This window comes from Palaemon carinicauda, chromosome 17, assembly GCF_036898095.1.
Source record: "Palaemon carinicauda isolate YSFRI2023 chromosome 17, ASM3689809v2, whole genome shotgun sequence".
Classification (NCBI taxonomy): domain Eukaryota; kingdom Metazoa; phylum Arthropoda; class Malacostraca; order Decapoda; family Palaemonidae; genus Palaemon; species Palaemon carinicauda.
This window is the reverse complement of record NC_090741.1, coordinates 51,342,501-51,366,306: the sequence shown is the minus strand read 5'-3', so window position 1 is coordinate 51,366,306 and position 23,806 is coordinate 51,342,501. Positions and strand designations below refer to the sequence as shown.

At 45.0% G+C, this 23,806-nt stretch overlaps 1 protein-coding gene across 1 annotated transcript in view; it reads right to left on the bottom strand.

Moving 5' to 3' along the window:
* The window catches only part of LOC137656745 (uncharacterized), an 85,007-nt gene that overhangs the window by 39,149 nt on the left and 22,052 nt on the right, over positions 1-23,806 (bottom strand). Inside the window, exon 5 of the mRNA XM_068390995.1 lies at positions 1,478-1,592. Within this exon, the coding sequence (XP_068247096.1) occupies positions 1,478-1,592 (115 nt within the window). The remainder of the gene's footprint in view (positions 1-1,477; positions 1,593-23,806) is intronic.

Genomic DNA, 23,806 nt, shown 5'->3' with positions numbered 1-23,806 from the left:
TTTTTTTATCATTTTGAGTACGTATATTTCTATCAATACTTTTAAAACTTTTGTATTATGTTTAGTTTCTCTGTGTACTTGATGCTTTGTATTATCCTTAACGTGGATATTAACACCTAATGTATAAATTGGAAATAAAGAATTATTATTATTATTATTATTATTACTTTTATTACGGGGGAGGGTGGGCTGTGGCACCCTAGCAGTACCAGCTGGACTCAGTTGAGTCCCTTGTTAGGCTGGGAGGAACGTAGAGAGTAGAGGTCCCCTTTTTTGTTTTTGTTTCATTTGTTGATGTCGGCTACCCCCCCAAAATTGGGGGAAGTGCCTTGGTATATGGATGTATGTATGTATTATTACTTTGACTACCGGTTGCATTTATATCTTTCTGACTTTTATTTACAGTAAAATAAATAATAAACTACAACAAAGAAATAAGAAAATGCTAACATTAACCTCTTCATAAACCCCCCTGCATCCTTGACCCTTCCTTCCATCAAGCCAGCCCAACACATCATTTGATAGCTGAATTGTGAATTTGTAACACGTGGTTGTTATTTACATTCAGTTTCTTTTGTGTAAAAGATTTAAAGGATAATTTTCCTTTCTTAAACCCTTAAGTCTCAGGGTGTGGGAAGAGAGCGCCATTTGGCTGTAGGAGGTTGGATAATAATCTCTGTCTCTTTGCCACATATAAGTGAACTTACTAGTCTAATATTTTACCAATTGAGGCATTCACAATACTAAGGGTCTGGGTTTCCATAGCTCAAAGTGTTATTTATTTTTCATTGCTTCAATATCTTCTAAAACATTCTTCTTTTCACATTAGTGCCAATTTTCAAAAATATTTTTCTCGTGATTTTGATTTTCCCGCTCAGCCCCGGGAGACTTAGTATTATGAATACCTCAACAATGGATGACCAACCCACAGGTAAAGAGGGGAGACAGTACTTGCATTTGATGAATTAATGCATAAAAATATGCAGCCACTTATAAACTAGTAATTATAAGGAAGAGGATGCTCCATAACGCAAAGCTAACACACCAAGAGACACAAGGATGTAAAGGGAAAGTGAAAGTGAAACATGTGGGTAACACGCGGTAAGCACAAAGGATCGGGAGACACAAAGGGTCACACAAGGTAAGAGAGAGCGCGGCGAGATGTTGATCACGTCGCGACCAGAAACTTACTGACGATTCGACCTGAGCTAGCACGCTTTCCGACCCCGGGTCGTCTCATGGCACGTACCACACTGCCAGAGGTTGACCCCGTAGAAAACGGGAAGAGGGTAAACTATACAAAAAGCTGGTCGGTTAGGTAGAGTTAACCAGTAACTCCTAAGAAGGTAGTTCTAGGTAAGTAACCGTGTTGGAACAACTAGTAATTATAAGGAAGATATGTTATAAAGTTTCTGAAATCATACAAGTACAATTTGATATAACAAATAAACTTAAAAAGTCCTAAGCAAATACATACCTACAGCTGGTACTATGTGATTCATTAATTGATACTGGAGCATGCTTGGGGAATATTTATCCCGAGGACTTTGAAAATTTCTTGTGATTGCAACTTGAGAATCTCTGTGTGAGTTCTGAAAGGGAAGCCTTCATGTTTAAAGAGCCTAGATGCATCCTGAATGTAAACAATGTTATCAAAACAAAATTTCTACAGTATAAAATATGAGATGTTTTATACAGAGTTTCTTTGCATAAACACATCAGTATGTCTCATTGAGAAGAGCTTATCTGAAAAGACACTATAGTTTCTTTGCTAAAGCACAATAGTATGTCTCATTGGGAAGAGCTTATCTGAAAAGACACTATAGTTTCTTTGCTAAAACACACTATTATGTCTCATTGGGAAGAGCTTATCTGAAAAGACACGATAGTTTCTTTGCTAAAACACAATAGTATGTCTCATTGGGAAGAGCTTATTTGAAAAGACACGATAGTTTCTTTGCTAAAACACAATAGTATGTCTCATTGGGAAGAGCTTATCTGAAAAGACACAAGTTTCTTTGCTAAAACACAATAGTATGTCTCATTTGGAGGAGCTTATCTGAACAGTCACTACTTTATACAATTTCTTTGTTAAAACAAAATACTACGTCTCAATTGGAAGAGCTTATCTGAACAGACAGCTAATAAAATGTAGTAAAAACCTTATCCTATGGAAAGCTTATACTGTTACAATATTATCTAATTGACCCACTATGTCTATTTCTAAAAGTAATTTGTATTTTTTCATAGCTATATAAACCATTAAATAGTCTTTTAAATAGGAGATACTCCAAACAAGCTAGACTGGTCGTCAAAATTTAACAAAGTAGAGGATCTTGCCCACCTGCCGGTCAGAAGCAAGCCACTTTTGGTCTCCTGCTCATGATTGAGTGGGGTGGTTAAGTGGGGAGTTTACCTCGAAGGACTCAGGTTTGAAAAATGTTATTTTTATTAGTAAAATAAATTTTTGAATATACTTACCCGATAATCATGTAGCTGTCAACTCCGTTGCCCGACAGAATTCTATGGAGGGATACGCCAGCTATCACAATACTAGAAGGGGGTGTATTTACCAGCGCCACCTGTGGCCAGGTACTCAAGTACTTCTTGTTGACACCTCCTCAATTATTCCTCGGTCCACTGGTTCTCTATGGGGAGGAAGGGAGGGTCGATTAAATCATGATTATCGGGTAAGTATATTCAAAAATTTATTTTACTAATAAAAATAACATTTTTCAATATTAAACTTACCCGATAATCATGTAGCTGATTCACACCCAGGGGGGTGGGTGAAAAACCAGTGTACAAGACTAAAGGATAGCTAAGTATCCCGTATTTCATATAATCAGTTATCCACAATAACAATGAAATAATAAGTACCTGGTAAGGAAGTCAACTTGAACCGTTACTCTGCCTTTAATAAGATCGTCTTCCTTACTGAGCGCAGCGTTCCTCTTGGGAGGCTGAATCAACTCAAAGGTGCTAAAGTATACAGGGCTGCAACCCATACTAAAGGACCTCATCACAACCTTTAACCTCGGCACTTCTCAAGAAAGAATTGACCACCCGCCAAATCAACAAGGATGTGGAAGGCTTCTTAGCCGACCGTACAACCCATAAAAAGTATTCAAGAGAAAGGTTAAAAGGTTATGGGATTATGGGAATGTAGTGGCTGAGCCCTCGCCTACTACTGCATTCGTTGCTACGAATGGTCCCAGGGTGTAGCAGTACTCGTAAAGAGACTGGACATCTTTGAGATAGAATGATGCGAACACTGACTTGCTTCTCCAATAGGTTGCATCCATAACACTCTGCAGAGAATGGTTCTGTTTGAAGGCCACTGAAGTAGCCACAGCTCCCACTTCATGTGTCCTTACCTTCAGCAAAGCAAGGTCTTCTTCCTTCAGACGAGAATGTGTTTCTCTAATCAGAAGCCTGAATAGTAAGAAACTGAGTTCTTAGAACTTGGAAAAGAAGGTTTCTTGATAGCACACTATAAGGCTTCTGATTGTCCTTGTAAAGGTTAAGACTTTTTTAGATAGTACCTAAGAGCTCTAACTGGGCAAAGTACTCTTTTCAGATCATTCCCCACCAAGTTGGACAGGCTTGGGATCTCGAACGACTTAGGCCAAGGACGTGAAGGAAGCTCGTTTAGCAAAAACCGAGCTGCAAGGAACATGTAGCCGTTTCAGATGTGAAAACAATGATCCTGCTGAAGGCGTGGATCTCACTTACTCTTTTAGCTGTTGTCAAGCACACGAGGAAAAGAGTTTTTAATGTGAGGTCCTAAAAAGAGGCTGATTGGAGAGGTTCAAATCTTGATGACATAAGGAACCTTAGGACCACGTCTAGATTCCAGCCTGGAGTGGACAACCGACGTTCCTTTGAGGTCTCAAAAGACCTAGGGAGGTCCTGTAGATCTTTGTTGGTGGAAAGATCCAAGCCTCTGTGGCGGAAAACCGCTGCCAACATACTTCTGTAACCCTTGATCGTAGGAGCTGAAAGGGATCTTACTTTCTTTAGATATAACAGGAAGTCAGCAATCTGGGTTACAGTGGTACTGGTTGAGGAAACTGCATTGGTCTTGTACCAGCTACGGAAGACTTCCCCTTGAGACTGATAGATTCTGAGAGTGGATGTTCTCCTTGCTTTGGCAATCGCTCTGGCTGCCTCCTTCGAAAAGCCCCTAGCTCTTGAGAGTCTTTCGAAAGTCTGAAGGCAGTCAGACGAAGAGCGTGGAGGATTGGGTGTACCTTCTTTACGTGAGGTAGACTTAGAAGGTTCACTCCTAGAGGAAGAGTCCTGGGAATGTCGACCAGCCATTGCAGTACCTCTAAGAACCATTCTCTCGCGGACCAGAGCGGAGCCAACCAACGTCAGCCGTGTCCCTTAGTGAGAGGAGAACTTCTGAAGTCCTCTGTTGACAATCTTGAACGGCGGGAATGCATACAGGTCGAGATGGAAACAATCCAGCAGAAAAGCATCCACGTGAACTGCTGCTGGGTCTGGAATCGGAGAACAATACAACAGGAGTCTCTAGGTTATCGAGGTAGTGAACAGATCTATGGTTGGCTGACCCCACAGGGCCCAAAGTCTGTTGCAAACATTCTTGAGAAGGGTCCACTCTGTGGGGATGACCTGACCCTTCCGTCTGAGGTGATCTGCCATGACATTCATACCGCCCTGAATGAACCTCGTTACCAGTTAGCTTTCGATCTAAAGACCAGATGAGTAGGTCCCTTGCGATCTAGAACAACTTCCACGAAAGAGTCCCTCCCTGCTTGAAGATGTAAGCCAGGGCTGTGGTGTTGTCAGAGTCCACCTCCACCACTTTGTTAAGCTGGAGGGACTTGAAGTTTATCAAGGCCAGAATAACCGCCAACAACTTCTTGCAAATGATGTGAAGTGTCCTTTGCTCCTGATTCCATGTTCCCGAGCATTCTTGTCCGTCCAAAGTCGCACCCCAGCCCGTGTCTGATGCGTCCGAGAGGAGACGGCGGTCGTGTTTCTGAACAGCCAAAGGTAGCCTTCCTTGAGAAGAAAGCTGTTCTTACACCACGCGAGAGAAGACCTCCTCTCTTCGGAAACAGGAACTGAGACCGTCTCTAGCGTCATGTCCTTTATCCAGTGAGCAGCTAGATGATACTGAAGGGAGGGGAGGTGGAGTCTCCCTAACACGATGAACAGGGCCAGCGATGAAAGTGTCCCTGTTAGACTCATCCACTACCTGACTGAGCATCGGTTCCTTCTCAGCATGCTCTGGATGCATTCTAGGGCTTGGAAGATCCTTGGGGCCGACGGAAAAGTCCGAAAAGCTCGACTCTGAAGATCCATACCCAAGGAGACAATGGTCTGGGATGGAACGAGTTGAGACTCCTCAAAATTGACCAGGAGGCCCAGTTCCTTGGTCAGATCCATAGTCCATATGAAAATCTCCAGACAGCGACGACTTGTGGGAGCTCTTAAAAGCCAGTCGTCTGACGGAGCCGGACACAAGATCATGATACTGCTGCACAGTCTGTGAACTGTCAATCATGGGCAAGCGAGGAAGTACAGTGACAACCCGAATCTGTCTAGACTGTCTGGGTCGTACAGACAACTCCTTAACGGGTTGCTGAGGTTGCCGCACTGCGTCACAACAAGTCACTTCTGTTGGTTGTTGAACGTCTTCCCCGTGACACATTGACTCCGTAAACAAAAACTCCTCTAACAAGGACTAAGCTTGGACTGCATGTCATGCAACACAGCTCAAGGTCTAAGGGAGCAGGTGTGGTAACAGACGGGATTAGCGACTGAAGTGGAACCATAACCTTCCCTGTAAGCATGTTATGCTTAAATAAAAGTCCATAGGAGGTTATGCAGCTAAAGGCTCCCTCCAAATGACAGAGTCCTCAAGGGAATATCAGAAGGAGGGAGAAAAGAACTTTCTCATCTACAGGGACCTTATCCTAGAAAAGCTAAGTTCTCTGAGTGAGGGTTCACTAGTGCAAAAGCAGCAGACTAGAAGGCAACGTTATGAAACTGCTTGACAGTCTAGTGAGTTGGCAACAACCCAAGATGTGTGACTGAGAAGCATGCGGTAAGGTAAGCAGAGCATGATGTATGCAGAGTATGCTGTATGCAGAGCATGCTGTAAGTAGAGCATGTTGTATGCAGAGCATGCTGAATGCAGAGCATGCTGTATGCAGAGCATGTTGTATGCAGAGCATGCTGAATGCAGAGAATGCTGTATGCTGAGCATGTAGTAAGCAGAGCCTGCTGTAAGCAGAGCCTGTTGAAAGGAAAGCAGAGCGTGTGCATGGCGTTTAACATTTCTCAGAAATTCCATGACCAGTGCTAGAGTGCTTTATGCATGCTTGCATGGGGTTTAAAAATCAACATAATGTTTACCTTACATTCATAACTCATGATTCATATTTTTGCCATGGTTTGAAAATGGAGGTAAGGTATGCTGAACAGCAGAGACAGAACGAGCTGGAACAACAATAGTTGTGGTTTCCTCTTCAAGACTCTGTTGAGGGAACACCTGAGGCTCAGTCTGCAAAGGCTGAATAAAAGACAAGCAGAAGGAAGGCGCATGGGTGGAGGAGGCTGACTCCTAGCATGAGTGGTTGAACCCAAGGGTTGCGCTTGCTGAGCGGTTGGCGGAAGCGGAGTAGCAAGTTCCAGTTCCTGTGGTGTGAGCGGAGCGCGATGAGGAAGAGGCTGCGCAGAACAAGGTAAATGTCTCGCAAGCTGAGGCTCCTGAGGCGCAAGGCTAAGGTGTTGTGGTGCTTGCCTTGTGGAGAGTTGAGCTCGCTGCAGCGAGAGCTGAGGAGACTGACTCATGGACGGGAGAGGTTGTTGTACCTCAACCGAGTGTTGCATCACTGGTGGAACAGCAAGTGGAGGCGGAGGAAGAGAGGTATAATCCTCCTGATCCCATTGTAAAGGTTGCCTTAAGGAAGGCGGAGGCTGAACACCACTGGGAACAGCAAACTCAGCACGTGGCTCAACATCGTACGCCTGGCAGGTGGTACTGCGATCAGGCGGAGCGAGCGTAGGCGGAGGGAGTGTAGGCGGAGGCGGAGGAGCAACACTCTCAGCCCGACACTCACGCATCAAGTCCGAAAGCTGTGCTTGCATGGACTGTAGTAGAGTCCACAACATCGTACGCCTGGCAGGTGGTACTGCGATCAGGCGGAGCGAGTGTAGGCGGAGGGAGTGTAGGCGGAGGCGGAGGAGCAACACTCTCAGCCCGACACTCACGCATCAAGTCCGAAAGCTGTGCTTGCATGGACTGTAGTAGAGTCCACAACATCGTACGCCTGGCAGGTGGTACTGCGATCAGGCGGAGCGAGCATAGGCGGAGGGAGTGTAGGCGGAGGCGGAGGCGCAACACTCTCAGCCCGACACTCACGCATCAAGTCCGAAAGCAGTGCTTGCATGGACTGTAGTAGAGTCCACTTGGGGTCGGCAGAAACTACAGTAGGCTGAGGTAAAGCCTTAACAGTCGAGCTCTGTTGTGGCAGAACCTTACTCCTCTTAGGCGGAGTGCATTCAATGACTGAGGAGAGTCAGAGCTAACCCAATGACTGTGAACTCTAACTTCGTACGTCTGGCATAGGTCTGGACTTAACGTTTAAAAGGTCTTGAGACCTGAGACCAGCGTTTTCTCCCCTAAATTTCTTCTGCAGACGAGCAAAATAAGGGCTCAATCGTCTGCGGGTGGGAGTGACGGTCTCGGTAAGACACGCCCACAACCACCGAGGATACTTCTGTGCGCCGATCAAGGCCTGCTGAACCCTTCTGCCCTTCGACATTGCTTCTCCCCTGGGCTTGGGAGCTTGCAAGAGGTCCCGGACTGGGAGGACGACTGGCGCGCACAAAAGTACCCTCACGCACAACACTGACATACTTAGCGCTAATCACTTATCACTTTGATTTCTGTTTGCACTTATTTCACTGAACTCGAAACTTTAAGTGGTTTGTACCTGAAACACGCAATTCTATCCTTTCTCAAAAGTTAGTAATTGCGAAAACAGAATTACAAAGTAACAGAAAAATCTAATGAAAGATAATTCAGTGGCTGGAAAGAGACTAAACACTAGATCACTCTAGAAACGTTTAGTTTCTTCCCCTAAAGAGACTAGGGAGAAGAGCAAAAACGATAACGACGTTACTCGTACGCCTGGCAGGCTTGAATGAAACGTTTATCCTCTTTCTCCCTCCGTCTCTATCTCTCTCTCTCTCTCTCTCTCTCTAGACTTAGAACCTGAGAGAAGAGCCCAATCATATATATCGTTAAAACATATTATTGTTAAAGGAAAAACTGAAAAGTTCCTTTATTAGGATCAAAACCATTAAGTAAAGAAAGAATGAACAAAACGCTAGACACGGTTACTCTTACTGCAACGTGAAACCGTGAACATTCTTTCTCTATCGTAACGATAGAGTGCAAGTTGAACGTTCTGAACGTCAACAACTGCAGAGACAAAACAAAACGTTAGTTCAACTTTGAAAACAGTACGAGACTATCAAAGAAATTCTTTCAAACTCTGTGGCGGAAATAGCATAATATGTTAACAGGTAAAACCGAAATGACGGGCTCAATGTTAATTAACTTCGGTACCAAGAAAAGACCGCCTACTATTAGGAAGGTCGAATATAAACAAATATAAAAATTAATTTTAATAAGTTTATAATAAAAGGAAGTTAATCGAAGAGGCCTATAAGAGGCGGAGAGATATAAAATAAATCTATAACTTTTGTTAAGCAAAATTAAGAAAGAGAGTCTATACTCTCTTAGACACCAACACTTCCGTCTAAGGGAAGGGTCGGCCATTGAAAGGTGAACGAGAGTTCATACTCTCTACGTCACCATCATTAATCAAATTAATTCCAAAAGCTAACTAAGCTAATATAGAAGTTTCCAGTAAAGCGACAGCCGAAATCAAAGAGAAATACTTCACCAAAGTCGTGAAAATACTCCAAGAACATAAGCGTATCCCAGAACGTCTTGCCGGAAGCACGACAGAGGAATAATTGAGGAGGTGTCAACAAGAAGTACTTGAGTACCTGGCCACAGGTGGCGCTGGTAAATACACCCCCTTCTAGTATTGTGATAGCTGGCGTATCCCTCCATAGAATTCTGTCGGGCAACGGAGTTGACAGCTACATGATTATCGGGTAAGTTTAATATTGAAAATAAACCTTTTAGCAGACTCACAAGCAGTCCCCTACAACTAAACTGGAAGGCTCTTTTTTTTTCTTTCCATGAAGTGTCATCTTCCTTGTGCCCATACAGGAGCGGGAAAGAACTCCTAACAGATGATCATAGGGATGTAGAAGCTCCTTATTTCAAAACTATTATCATCAATATTACAAGCTAGGCTACAACCCTAGTTGGAAAAGCAGGATGCTACAAGCCCTAGGGCTCCAACAGAGTAAAATAGCCCATTGAGGAAAGAAAACAAGAAAATAAACTACAAGAGAAGTAGTACGTACATAAATATACCAAGGCACTTCCCCCAAATTTGGGGGGTAGCCGACATCAAACAAATGAAACCAAAAAAGGGGACGTCTCCTCTCTATGTTCCTTCCAGCCTGACAAGGGACTCAACCGAATTCGGCTGGTACTGATAGGGTGGCACAGCCAACCCTCCCACATTATCCACCACAGATGAAGCTTCATAATGCTGAATCCCCTACTGATGATACCTCCGCGGTCATCTAAGGCACCGGAGGAAGCAGCAGGGCCTACCGGAACTGCGTCACAATCGCTTGCCATTCATTCCTATTTCTAGCACCCTCTCTTGCCTCTCTCACACCTATCCTCCTATCACCCAGAGCTTCCTTCACACCATCCATCCACCCAAACCTTGGCCTTCCTCTTGTACTTCTCCCATCAACTCTTGCATTAATCACATTCTTTAGCAGACAGCCATTTTCCATTCTCTCAACATGGCCAAACCACCTCAACACATTCATATCCACTCTAGCTGCTAACTCATTTCTTACACCCGTTCTCACCCTCACTACTTCGTTCCTAACCCTATCTACTCGAGATACACCAGCCATACTCCTTAGACACTTCATCTCAAACACATTCAATTTCTGTCTCTCCGTCACTTTAATTCCCCACAACTCTGATCCATACATCACAGTTGGTACAATCACTTTCTCATACAGAACTCTCTTTACATTCATGCTCAACCCTCTATTTTTTACTACTTCCTTAACTGCCCCCAACAGTTTGCACCCTTCCTTCACTCTCTGACGTACATCTGCTTCCACTCCACCATTTGCTGCAACAACAGACCCCAAGTAGTTAAACTGATCCACCTCCTCAAGTAACTCTCCATTCAACATGACATTCAACCTCGCACCACCTTCCCTTCTCGTACATCTCATACCCTTACTCTTACCCACATTAACTCTCAACTTCCTTCTCTCACACACCCTTCAAAATTCTGCCACTAATCGGCCAAGCTTCTCTTCCGCGTCTGCAACCTGTACAGTATCATCTGCAAACAACAACTGATTTACCTCCCATTCATGGTCATTCTCGTCTACCAGTTTCAATCCTCGTCCAAGCACTCGACCATTCACCTCTTTCACCACTCCATCAACATACAAGTTAAACAACCACGGCGACATCACACATCCCTGTCTCAGTCCCACTCTCACTGGAAACCAATCGCTCACTTCATTTCCTATCCTAACACATGCTTTACTACCTTTGTAGAAACTTTTCACTGCTTGCAACAACCTTCCACCAACTCCATATAACCTCATCACATTCCACATTGCTTCCCTATCAACTCTATCATACGCTTTCTCCAGATCCATAAACGCAACATACACCTCCTTACCTTTTGCTAAATATGTTATTTTCATTAGTAAAATAAATTTTTGAATATACTTACCCGATAATCATGTAGCTGTCAACTCCGTTGCCCGACAGAATTCTACGGGAGGGATACGCCAGCTATCACTATACTAGAAGGGGGTGTACTCACCAGCGCCACCTGTGGCCAGGTACTGCAGTACTTCTTGTTGACACCACCTCACTTTTTCCTCGGTCCACTGGTTCTCTATGGGGAGGAAGGGTGGGTCAATTAAATCATGATTATCGGGTAAGTATATTCAAAAATTTATTTTACTAATGAAAATAACATTTTTCAATATTAAACTTACCCGATAATCATGTAGCTGATTCACACCCAGGGGGGTGGGTGAAAACCAGTGTACATGACTAAAGGATAGCTAAGTATCCCGTATTTCATATAATCAGTTATTTCAGAATAACAATGAAATAATAAGTACCTGGTAAGGAAGTCGACTTGAACCGTTACTCTGCCTTTATTAAGTTCGTCTTCCTTACTGTGCGCAGCGTTCCTCTTAGGAGGCTGAATCAACTCTAAGGTGCTAAAGTATACAGGGCTGCAACCCATACTAAAGGACCTCTACACAACCTCTAACCCAGGCGCTTCTCAAGAATGAATTGACCACCCGCCAAATCAAAAAGGATGCGGAAGGCTTCTTAGCCTACCGTAACAACCCAAAAAACACAATAAAAGCATTCAAGAGAAAGGTTAAAAAAAGGTTATGGGATTAAGGGAATGTAGTGGCTGAGCCCTCACCTACTACTGCACTCGCTGCTACGAATGGTCCCAGGGTGTAGCAGTTCTCGTAAAGAGACTGGACATCTTTAAGATAAAATGATGCAAACACTGACTTGCTCCTCCAATAAGTTGCATCCATAATGCTCTGCAGAGAATGGTTCTTATTAAAGGCCATCGAAGTGGCTACGGCTCTCACTTCGTGGGTCCTTACCTTCAGCAAAGCAAGGTCTTCATCCTTCATGTGAGAATGGGCTTCTCTAATCAGAAGCCTTATATAATACGAAACTCCGTTTTTGGACATGGGCATCGAAGGTTTCTTGATTGCACACCATAAGGCTTCTGACTGTCCTCGTATAGATTTTGACCTATTAAGATAATATTTCAGAGCTCTGACAGGGCAAAGAACTCTTTCTAGCTCGTTACCTACCATGTTGGAAAGGCTAGGAATTTCAAACGATCTAGGCCAAGGACGTGAAGGAAGTTCATTCTTAGCTAAAAATCCGAGCTGTAAAGAACATGTTGCAGATTCGGATGTGAACCCAATGTTCTTGCTGAAGGCATGAACCTCACTGACTCTTTTAGCTGTTGCAAGGCAGACGAGGAAAAGAGTCTTGAGGGTAAGGTCCTTGAAGGAAGCTGACTGGAGAGGTTCGAACCTAGGAGACATAAGGAACCTTAAGACTACGTCTAGATTCCAGCCTGGAGTGGGTAAACGACGTTCTTTAGAAGTCTCAAAAGACTTAAGGATGTCTTGAAGGTCCTTGTTGGAAGAAAGGTCCAAACCTCTGTGGCGGAGAACTGAAGCCAACATACTTCTGTACCCTTTAATCGTAGGAGCCGAAAGGGATCTCTCATTCCTTAGATGTAATACGAAGTCAGCTATTTGGGTTACAGAGGTATTGGTAGAGGAAACTGCATTGGCTCTACACCAGCTTCGGAAGACTTCCCACTTGGATTGGTAGACTCTATGAGTGGATACCCTCCTTGCTCTGGCAATCGCACTGGCTGCCTCCTTCGAAAAGCCTCTAGCTCTAGCGAATCTTTCGACAGTCTGAAGGCAGTCAGACGAAGAGCGTGGAGGTTTGGGTGCACCTTGTCTACGTGAGGTTGACGTAGAAGGTCCACTCTTAGAGGGAGAGTCCTGGGGACGTCGACCAGCCATTGTAGTACCTCTGTGAACCATTCTCTTGCAGGCCAAAGGGGAGCAACCAGCGTCAGCCGTGTCCCTTCGTGCGAGACGAACTTCTGAATGACTCTGTTGATGATCTTGAACGGTGGGAATGCGTAAAGGTCGAGATGGGACCAATTCAGCAGAAAAGCATCCACATGAACTGCTGCTGGGTCTGGAACTGGGGAACAGTACAACGGAAGCCTCTTGGTCATGGAGGTGGCAAACAGATCTATCGTAGGCTGACCCCACAAGGTCCAAAGTCTGTTGCACACGCTCTTGTGAAGGGTCCATTCCGTGGGGATGACTTGATCTTTTCTGCTTAGGCGATCTGCTGAGACGTTCATGTTGCCCTGAATGAACCTCGTTACTAGAGTGAAGTTTAGACTTCTTGACCAAATGAGGAGGTCCCTTGCTATCTCGTACAGGTTCCTCGAATGGGTCCCTCCCTGCTTGGAGATGTAAGCCAAGGCTGTGGTGTTGTCGGAGTTCACCTCCACCACCTTGCCTAGCAGGAGGGACTTGAAGTTCATTAGGGCCATATGAACTGCCAGTAGCTCCTTGCAGTTGATGTGGAGCGATTCCTGTTCCCTGTTCCACGTTCCCGAGCATTCCTGTCCGTTCAAGGTCGCGCCCCAGCCCGAGTCTGATGCATCCGAGAAGAGATGAAGATTGGGGGTCTGAATCGCTAACGATAGGCCCTCCTTGAGAAGGAGGTTGGTCTTCCACCACAAGAGAGTGGTCTTCATCTCTTTGGTGACAGGGATAGAGACTGCTTCGAGCGTTAAATCCTTGTCCCAATGAGCTGCTAGATGGAATTGGAGAGGGCGGAGGTGGAGTCTCCCTAACTCGACGAACAGGGCTAATGATGACAGGGTCCCTGTGAGACTCATCCACTGTCTCACCGAGCAACTGTTCCTCTTCAGCATGCTCAGGATGCAATCTAGGGCTTGGCTTATCCTTGGGGCCGATGGAAAAGCCCGAAAATCCTGACTCCGAATCTCCATTCCCAGGTAAACTATGGATTGGGAGGGAATGAGCTGGGACTTTTCCAAGTTGACTAACAGACCCAGTTCCTTGATCAAGTCTAAAGTCCAGTTGAGACTCTCCAGACAGCGACGACTCGTGGAGGCTCTCAACAGCCAGTCGTCTAAATAAAGGGAGGCTCTGATGTCCGATAAGTGGAGGAATTTTGCAATATTCCTCATCAGATGCGTAAACACCATAGGAGCTGTGCTTAGGCCAAAACACAGGGCTTGGAATTGGTACACAACCTTTCCAAAAACGAATCTCAGGAAAGGTTGGGAGTCTGGATGAATAGGAACGTGAAAGTAAGCGTCTTTCAGATCCAACGAGACCATCCAGTCCTCCTGCCTGACCGCTGCTAGGACCGACTTCGTCGTCTCCATAGTGAACGTCTGCTTGGTGACATAAGCATTGAGCGCGCTGACGTCCAGCACCGGTCTCCAACCTCCTGTCTTCTTGGCCACCAGAAAGAGACGGTTGTAGAAGCCCGGGGATTGATGGTCCCGGACTATAACCACTGCCTTCTTCTGTAACAGGAGCGACACCTCCTGGTGCAACGCTAGCCTCTTGTCCTTTTCCTTGTAGTTGGGAGAGAGGTTGATGGGAGAAGTGGTCAGAGGGGGTTTGCGGCAGAATGGTATCCTGTAACCCTCCCTTAGCCACCTGACAGACTGGGCGTCTGCACCTCTCCTTTCCCAAGCTTGCCAGAAGGTCTTGAGTCTGGCTCCTACTGCTGTCTGGAGAGGAGGAGAGTCAGTGTTTGCCTTTTGTAGTCTTGGGACCTTTCCTAGACCTGCTCCTGGAAGAGTCTGGACGGGAGCTTCCTCGGCTGGGGGCTCTGCCACGAAAGGGCGGAATAAACCTTGTAGCAGGAGTATCAGCCACTGGGGTGCGGTAAGTCCTGGGAACTGAGGGAGCAACCTTAGTCTTACGAGCTGAAGAGGCCACAAGATCATGAGTGTCCTTCTGAATCAGGGCCGCAGACAAATCCTTGATAAGCTCTTCGGGAAACAAGAACTTAGAAAGCGGAGCAAAAAGGAGTTGAGACCTTTGACAAGGTGTGATGCTGGAAGAAAGAAAAGTGCAAATTTGCTCCCTTTTCTTAAGAACTCCTGACACAAACATTGAAGCAAGCTCGCCAGACCCATCCCGAATTGCTTTATCCATGCAGGACATTAAAAGCATGGCCGAGTCCTTGTCCGCAGGGGAGGTCTTCTTGCTCAGGGCCCCCAGGCACCAGTCTAGAAAATTGAACATCTCAAAGGCACGAAATACACCCTTTAGGAAGTGGTCTAAATCGGAGAAGGTCCAGCAAACCTTAGAGCGCCTCATTGCTGATCTACGAGGAGAGTCGACCAAACTTGAGAAGTCAGCCTGGGCAGAGGCAGGGACTCCCAAGCCTGGTTCCTCTCCTGTGGCATACCATACGCCCGCCTTAGAAGTGAGCTTAGTAGGTGGGAACATAAAGGAAGTCTTCCCTAGTTGCTGTTTAGACTGCAACCACTCCCCTAATATTCTTAAAGCTCTCTTAGATGACCTAGCAAAGACGAGCTTAGTATAAGTTGACTTAACAGGTTGCATGCCCAGCGAAAACTCAGATGGAGGAGAGCGGGGGGTAGCAGAAACAAAATGGTCCGGGTATACCTCTCTGAAAAGAGCCAGGACCTTACGAAAGTCAATGGGTAGAGGAGAAGACTTGGGTTCTTCCACGTCTGATGAGGGATCCAGGTGCGCAGCTTCCTCCTCAGAAACCTCATCACCAGAGTGTAGCGAAGTGAGAGGTAATGTAACAGTGGTATGCTGAACAGCAGAATCTGAACAAGCGGGTGCATAAACGCTTGTGGTTTCATCCTCAAGTCTCTGTTGCTGAGTTAAAACCTGAGGTTCAGGCTGCAAAGACTGGTCAAGAAGAGAAGAGGAAGGTAGGCGCATGGGTTGAGGTGGCTGACTCCTAGCCTGAGTTTCTTGCCTCAAGAGTTGCGCTTGCTGTAAGGGTTGCGGATGCGCAGTAGCAGGTTCCTGAGGAACGAGTTGAGGTTCCTGAGGTGTGAGCTGCGAGAGTTGAGGTAGCGGCTGCGCAGAACGCAGTTCTTGTCTCGCGAGTTGAGGTTCCTGAGGTGCTAGCCTAAGGAGTTGAGGCTCTCGCCTTGAGGAGGGTTGAGGTCGCTGCAGCGAGTGCTGAGGTGGCTGCCTCATGGATGGAAGAGGTTGTCGTACCTCAAGAGATTGTTGCCTCGCTGGTGGAACCGCAAGCGGAAGCGGAGGAAGTAAGGCATAAGACTCCTGCTCCCATTGCTGAGGTTGCCTTAAGGAAGGCGGAGGTTGCTGCACACCGCTGGTAACTGGCAACTCAGTACGCGGTAAGGTACCCTGAGGAACCTCAACATCGTACGCCTGGCAGACTGGACTGCGGTGAGGCGGAGCGATCGCAGGAGGAGGTGTAACCTTCTCAGCCTGACACTCACGCATTAAGACCGCAAGCTGTGACTGCATGGACTGCAGCAAAGTCATCTTGGGGTCGACAGACGCTAAGGTCTGCTGAGGCAAAGCCTTAACAGAAGATGAGGTCTGTTGCGGCATCACCTTACCTCTCTTAGGAGGTGTGCAGTCACCTGATGACTGCGGAGAGTCAGAGCTAATCCAATGACTGCAACCAGGTTGAAGAACTCTTGAGGTCTGGACTTTGCGTTTGAGAGGTCTTGAGACCTGAGTCCAGCGTTTTCTCCCTGACATTTCTTCTGCAGACGAGTAAAAGACGGGCTCAATCGTCTGCGGGTGGGAGTGACGGTCTCTGTAAGACACGCCCGCAACCACCGAGGATACTTCTGTGCGCCGATCAAGGCCTGCCGAACCCTTTTGCCCTTCGACATTGCTTCTCCCCTGGGCTTGGGAGCTTGCAAGAGGTCCCGGACTGGGAGGACGACTGGCACGCACAGAAGTACCCTCACGCACCACACTGACACTGACACTAGCACTTGGCACCGCACTGACACTAGCACTTGGCACAGCACTGGCACTATCACCTCCCACTGCACTTTTGACCTTAAGTTCTTTGACTTCTGCCATAAGAGACTTATGGTCACTAACCACCGATTCCACTTTGTCACCTAAAGCCTGAATGGCACGCAAAACATCGGACATATCAGGTTGAGCACAAATAGAAGGTTCGGGGGTAGCCACTACAGGGGGAAGAAAAGGTTGAGGATCATGAGGTGAGGAAAAAAGTGAAGAGCGAGAAGAACTCCTCCTAACTCTCTCTCTCTCTAACTTGGTTGAATATTTCAGGAATCGAACAAATTCAAGTTCCGAAAGTCCGGCGCATTCCTCACATCGATCTTCCAACTGACAGGGTCTTTCCCTACAGTCAGAACAAGCGGTGTGAGGATCAACCGAGGCCTTCGGAACACGCCTATTACAAGACCTACATCGTCTATGGGGTGGGGCTTGTGAAAGGTCAGACATCTTGAATCAAAGAGTTAGTCAAGGGGGATTCCAAATCAAGCAAAAAAATCGTTAACCATTAATCAAAACCAAATAAAAGCTATCTAAGCTAATTAGAAAAGTTTCCAGTATAGCGACAGCTGAAATCTTAGAGAAAAACTTCACCAAAAACCGTGAACAATACTCCAAAATCATAAGCATATCCCAGAACGTCTTGCCGGAAGCACGACAGAGGAAAAAGTGAGGTGGTGTCAACAAGAAGTACTGCAGTACCTGGCCACAGGTGGCGCTGGTGAGTACACCCCCTTCTAGTATAGTGATAGCTGGCGTATCCCTCCCGTAGAATTCTGTCGGGCAACGGAGTTGACAGCTACATGATTATCGGGTAAGTTTAATATTGAAAAATTTCTCGCATATCTGCCTAACTGTAAAATTCTGATTCATACAATCCCCACCTCTTCTAAAACCACCCTATACTTCTAAGATTCCATTCTCTGTTTTATCCTTAATCCTATTAATCAGTACTCTACCATACACTTTTTAAACTACACTCAACAAACTAATACCCCTTGAATTACAACACTCATGCACATCTCCCTTACCCTTGTATAGTGGTACAATACACGCACAAACCCAATCTACTGGTATCATTGACAACACAAAACACATATCAAACAATCTCACCAACCATTCAAGTACAGTCACACACCCTTCCTTCAACATCTCGGGTCTCACACCATCCATACCAGATGCTTTTCCTACTCTTGTTTCATCTAGTGCTCTCCTCACTTCCTCTCTTGTAATCTCTCTCTCATTCTCATCTTCCTTCACCGGCACCTCAACACCTGCAACAGCAATTATATCTGCCTCCCTATTATCCTCAACATTCAGTAAACTTTCAAAATATTCCGCCCACCTTTTCCTTGCCTCCTCTCCTTTTAACAACCTTCCATTTCCATCTTTCACTGTCTCTTCAATTCTTGAACCAGCCTTCCTTACTCTCTTCACTTCTTTCCAAAACTACTTCTTATTCTCTTCATATGAATGACCCAATCCCTGACCCAACCTCAGGTCAGCTGCCCTCTTTACCTCACTTACCTTGCACTTTACTTCCCCATTTTTCTCTCTATCTTTCATACTTCTCTACACTATTAATCTGCAGCCATTCTTCAAAAGCTCTCTTTTTCTCTTCCACTTTTACCTTCACTCCTTCGTTCCACCTTTCACTGCCCTTCCTCATGCTGCCTCCAACACACTTTGCCACATACATCACTTGCAATCCCAAAAAATTTTCTTTTATGAACTTCTACTCCTCCTCTAAACTTCCCGTTTCTCTTACTTTCACTTCGTCATATGCCATTTTCAACCTTTCTTGATATTAACTTTTTACCCCCGGTTTTATTAGCTCTTCAACCCTCACTAGCTCCCTTTTACAACCACCTACTCTATTCCCCCACTCTTTTGCTACAACTAATTTTCCTTCCACCAAAAAATGATCCGACATATCGTTAGCCACACCCCTAAACATGTGCATGTCTTTCAATCTTCCAAACATTCTTTTAGTTATCAACACATAATCCATTAATACCTTTTCTACCACTCTTACCCATGTATACAGTGAACAATCAAATTAAAATATTTTATGAACAGTAGCAATGTTAAATAGATCTTTCATCAAGGACAAAACCAGCAATATAATCAGGGACAATGGAGGACGGCCAGGGACAAAACCAGCAATATAATCAGGGACAATGGAGGATGACCAAGGACAAAACCAGTAATATAATCGGGGACAATGGAGGACGGCCAGGGACAAAACCAGCAATATAATCAGGGACAATGGAGGATGACCAAGGACAAAACCAGTAATATAATCAGGGACAATGGAGGATGACCAGGGACAAAACCAGCAATATAATCAGGGACAATGGAGGATGACCAAGGACAAAACCAGTAATATAATCAGGGACAATGGAGGATGACCAAGGACAAAACCAGTAATATAATCAGGGACAATGGAGGATAACCAAGGACAAACCAGCAATATAATCAGGGACAATGGAGGATGACCAAGGACAAAACCAGTAATATAATCAGGGACAATGGAGGATGACCAAGGACAAAACCAGTAATATAATCAGGGACAATGGAGGATGACCAAGGACAAAACCAGCAATATAATCAGGGACAATGGAGGATGACCAAGGACAAAACCAGTAATATAATCAGGGACAATGGAGGATGACCCAGGACAAAACCAGCAATACAGTATAATCAGGGACAATGGAGGATGACCAAGGACAAAACCAGTAATATAAGGGACAATGGAGGATGACCAAGGACAAAACCAGCCATATAATCAGGGACAATGGAGGATGACCAAGGACAAAACCAGTAATATAAGGGACAATGGAGGATGACCAAGGACAAAACCAGCAATATAATCAGGGACAATGGAGGATGACCAAGGACAAAACCAGCAATATAATCAGGGGTCAATGAAGAACCCCGCTGCTTGTCATCAGGTCCTTAGGGAGAGAAAGATATCTGGCACCAACCAAATTACATACAGGAGTACCAAGAACTCATCTCACTGCCGATCATGGTGAACATTAAACTAGAGCCCTGTCCCTTGATTCCAGAGGCTTGTCAAATCGGCTATCAATCCGTGGTCACCATCTGCACAAAGGTGTGCAATGAGGTCCCTTGGAAGGATACTAAATTACTAAATTACCAAAAACTAACATCCACATTCCTACTTTGCTTTATCATTAACCCTTTTACCCCCAAAGGACGTACTGGTACGTTTCACAAAAGCCATCCCTTTACCCCCATGGACGTACCGCTACGTCCTTGCAAATAAATGCTATAAAAATTTTTTTTTTCATATTTTTGATAATTTTTTGAGAAAATTCAGGCATTTTCCAAGAGAATGAGACCAACCTAACCTCTCTATGACAAAAATTAAGGCTGTTAGAGCAATTTAAAAATAATATACTGCAAAATGTGAGGGGAAAAAAAATAACCCCCTGGGGGTTAAGGGTTGGAAATTTCCAAAAAGCCTGGGGGTAAAAGGGTTAAAAGGAAGCCAAAATCAACATTTCAATCTAAGAAAATGATGAAACAGCCTTAAACAGGACACAACAGTGTTTATGTAATTGTTGTGGCCAGAGACAAAAGTGAAAAGTCTTTAAAGAGTGAGCAGACTACTCGGCCTCACTTACCACCTGTCGTAAACTGCCTCAAATGATTAACCCTTTTACCCCCCGGGTATTTGGAAATTTCCAACCCTTAACCCCCAAGGGTTATTTTTTTTTCAAGCACATTTTGCAGTATATTTTTTTTAAATTGCTCTAACAGCCTTAATTTTTGTCATAGAGAGGTCAGATTGGTCTCATTCTCTTGGAAAATGCCTGAATTTTCTCAAAAAATTATCAAAAATATAGAAAAAAAAATCTTAAATAGCATTTTTTTGCAAGGACATACCGGTACGTCCATGGGGGTAAAGGGATGGGTTTTGTGAAACGTACCAGTACGTCCTTTGGGGGTAAAAGGGTTAAGCAGGACACAACAGTGTTTATGTAATTGTTGTGGCCAGAGACAAAAGTGAAAAGTCTTTAAAGAGTGGGCAGACTACTCGACCTCACTTACCACCTGTCGTAAACTGCCTCAAATGATTTAACAGGCGTGCAAGGTAAGCTGTAAACATGAATTTTTATGATAAAACAAAGTTTTATGAATACTTACCGGGCAGTTATATATATATTGCTGAGTCTCCGACTTCGGCAGAGATAATCTGAAGCTATATATATATAACTGCCAGGTAAGTACTATTCATAAAAATGGAGTTTTTTATAATAAAAATGATATTTTGATTATAAAATAAATTTTTGAATATACTTACCCAGTGAATATATAGCTGCAACTCTGTTGCTCGACAGACAAACTCTACGGAAAAACTCGCCAGCGATCGCTACACAGGTTGCGGGTGTGCCCAACAGCGCCATCTGTCGACCAGATACCCAGCTCTTATGTAAACAAAGACTCAATTTTCTCCTCGTCCCACTGCGTCTCTATTGGGGAGGAAGGGAGGGTCGTTTAATTTATATATTCACCGGGTAAGTATATTCAAAAATTTATTTTATAATTAAAATATCATTTTTAAATATTTAACTTAGCCGGTGAATATATAGCTGATTCACACCCAGGATGGTGGGTAGAGACCAGTAATATATGTTTACATTTTATGAGCTAAGAGTTTTTTATTTCATTTTAGAAGTTATCAAAATAACAAAAACAAAATAAATAGGTACCTGGTAAGGAAGTCGACTTGAACAATTACTCTGCCTTTTAAGTACGTCTTCCTTACGGAGCCTCGCGATCCTCTTAGGATGCTGATCGACCCCTAGGAGCTGAAGTATCAAGGGTTGCAACCCATACAACAGGACCTCATCAAACCCCTAATCTAGGCGCTCTCAAGAAATGACTTTGACCACCCGCCAAATCAACCAGGATGCGAAAGGCTTCTTAGCCTTCCGGACAACCCATAAAAAACAACATTTCAAGAGACAGATTAAAAGGATATGGAATTAGGGAATTGTAGTGGTTGAGCCCTCACCCACTACTGCACTCGCTGCTACGAATGGTCCCAGTGTGTAGCAGTTCTCGTAAAGAGACTGGACATCTTTCAAGTAAAATGGCGCGAACACTGACTTGCTTCTCCAATAGGTTGCGTCCATTATACTTTGCAGAGATATATTTTGCTTAAAGGCCACGGAAGTTGTTACAGCTCTAACTTCGTGCGTCTTCACCTTAGGCAAAGTTCGGTCTTCCTCACTCAGATGTGAATGAGCTTCTCGTATTAACAATCTGATAAAGTCTGACCAAGCATTCTTTGACATAGGCAAGGATGGTTTCTTAACTGAACACCATAAAGCTTCAGATTGGTCTCGTAAAGGTTTAGTACGCTTTAAATAGAACTTAAGAGCTCTAACAGGGCATAAGACTCTTTCTAGTTCATTGCCTACGATCTCCGATAAGCTGGGAATATCGAAAGATTTAGGCCAAGGCCGAGAAGGCAGCTCATTTTTGGCTAGAAAACCAAGTTGCAGCGAACAAGTGGCTTTTTCCGACGAAAATCCGATGTTCTTGCTGAAGGCATGAATCTCACTGACTCTTTTAGCCGAGGCTAAGCATACCAGGAAAAGAGTCTTAAGAGTGAGATCTTTCAGGGAGGCTGATTGTAACGGCTCCAACCTGTCTGACATGAGGAATCTTAGTACCACGTCTAAATTCCATCCAGGGGTAGCCAAACGACGCTCCTTGGTGGTCTCAAAAGACTTAAGGAGGTCTTGCAGATCTTTATGTTTAGAAAGATCTAAGCCTCTATGCCGGAAGACCGATGCCAACATACTTCTGTAGCCCTTGATAGTGGGAGCTGAAAGGGATCGTCCTTTTCTCAGGTATAAGAGAAAATCAGCTATTTGAGCTACAGAGGTACTGGTCGAGGATACAGAAACTGACTTGCACCAGTCTCGGAAGACTTCCCACTTCAATTGGTAGACTCTAATGGAAGACGCTCTCCTTGCTCTAGCAATCGCACTGGCTGCCTCCTTCGAAAAGCCTCTAGCTCTCGAGAGTCTTTCGATAGTCTGAAGGCAGTCAGACGAAGAGCGTGGAGGCTTTGGAGTACCTTCTTTACGTGTGGCTGACGTAGAAGGTCTACCCTTAGAGGAAGACTTCTGGGAACGTCTACTAACCATCGAAGTATCTCGGTGAACCATTCTCTCGCGGGCCAGAGGGAAGCAACTAACGTCAACCTTGTCCCTTCGTGAGAGGCGAACTTCTGCAGTACCTTGTTGACAATCTTGAACGGTGGGAATGCGTAGAGATCCAGATGTGACCAATCTAGGAGGAAAGCATCTATATGTATTGCTGCTGGGTCCGGGACTGGAGAGCAATAGATTGGAAGCCTCTTGGTCAGCGAGGTTGCAAAGAGATCTATGGATGGTTTACCCCAAGTGGCCCAAAGTCTCTTGCACACATCCTTGTGGAGGGTCCATTCGGTTGGAATTACTTGCCCTTTCCGACTGAGACAATCTGCTATGACGTTCAAGTCGCCTTGGATGAACCTCGTTACTAGGGAGATGTCTTGACCTTTTGACCAGATGAGCAGGTCCCTTGCGATCTCGTACAACGTCAGTGAGTGGGTACCTCCTTGTTTGGAGATGTACGCCAAGGCCGTGGTGTTGTCCGAGTTTACTTCCACCACTTTGCCTCGAAGGAGAGACTTGAAGCTTTTCAAGGGCAGATGTACTGCCAACAGCTCCTTGCAGTTGATATGCAAGCTCCTCTGACTCGAGTTCCACAGTCCTGAGCATTCCCGACCGTCTAGTGTCGCGCCCCAGCCCACGTCCGATGCGTCCGAGAAGAGAACGTGGTTGGGAGTCTGAACAGCCAGGGGAAGACCCTCTCTTAGGTTGATATTGTCCTTCCACCAAGTCAGACAAGACTTTATCTTTTCGGAAATCGGGATCGAGACCGCTTCTAGCGTCTTGTCCTTTTT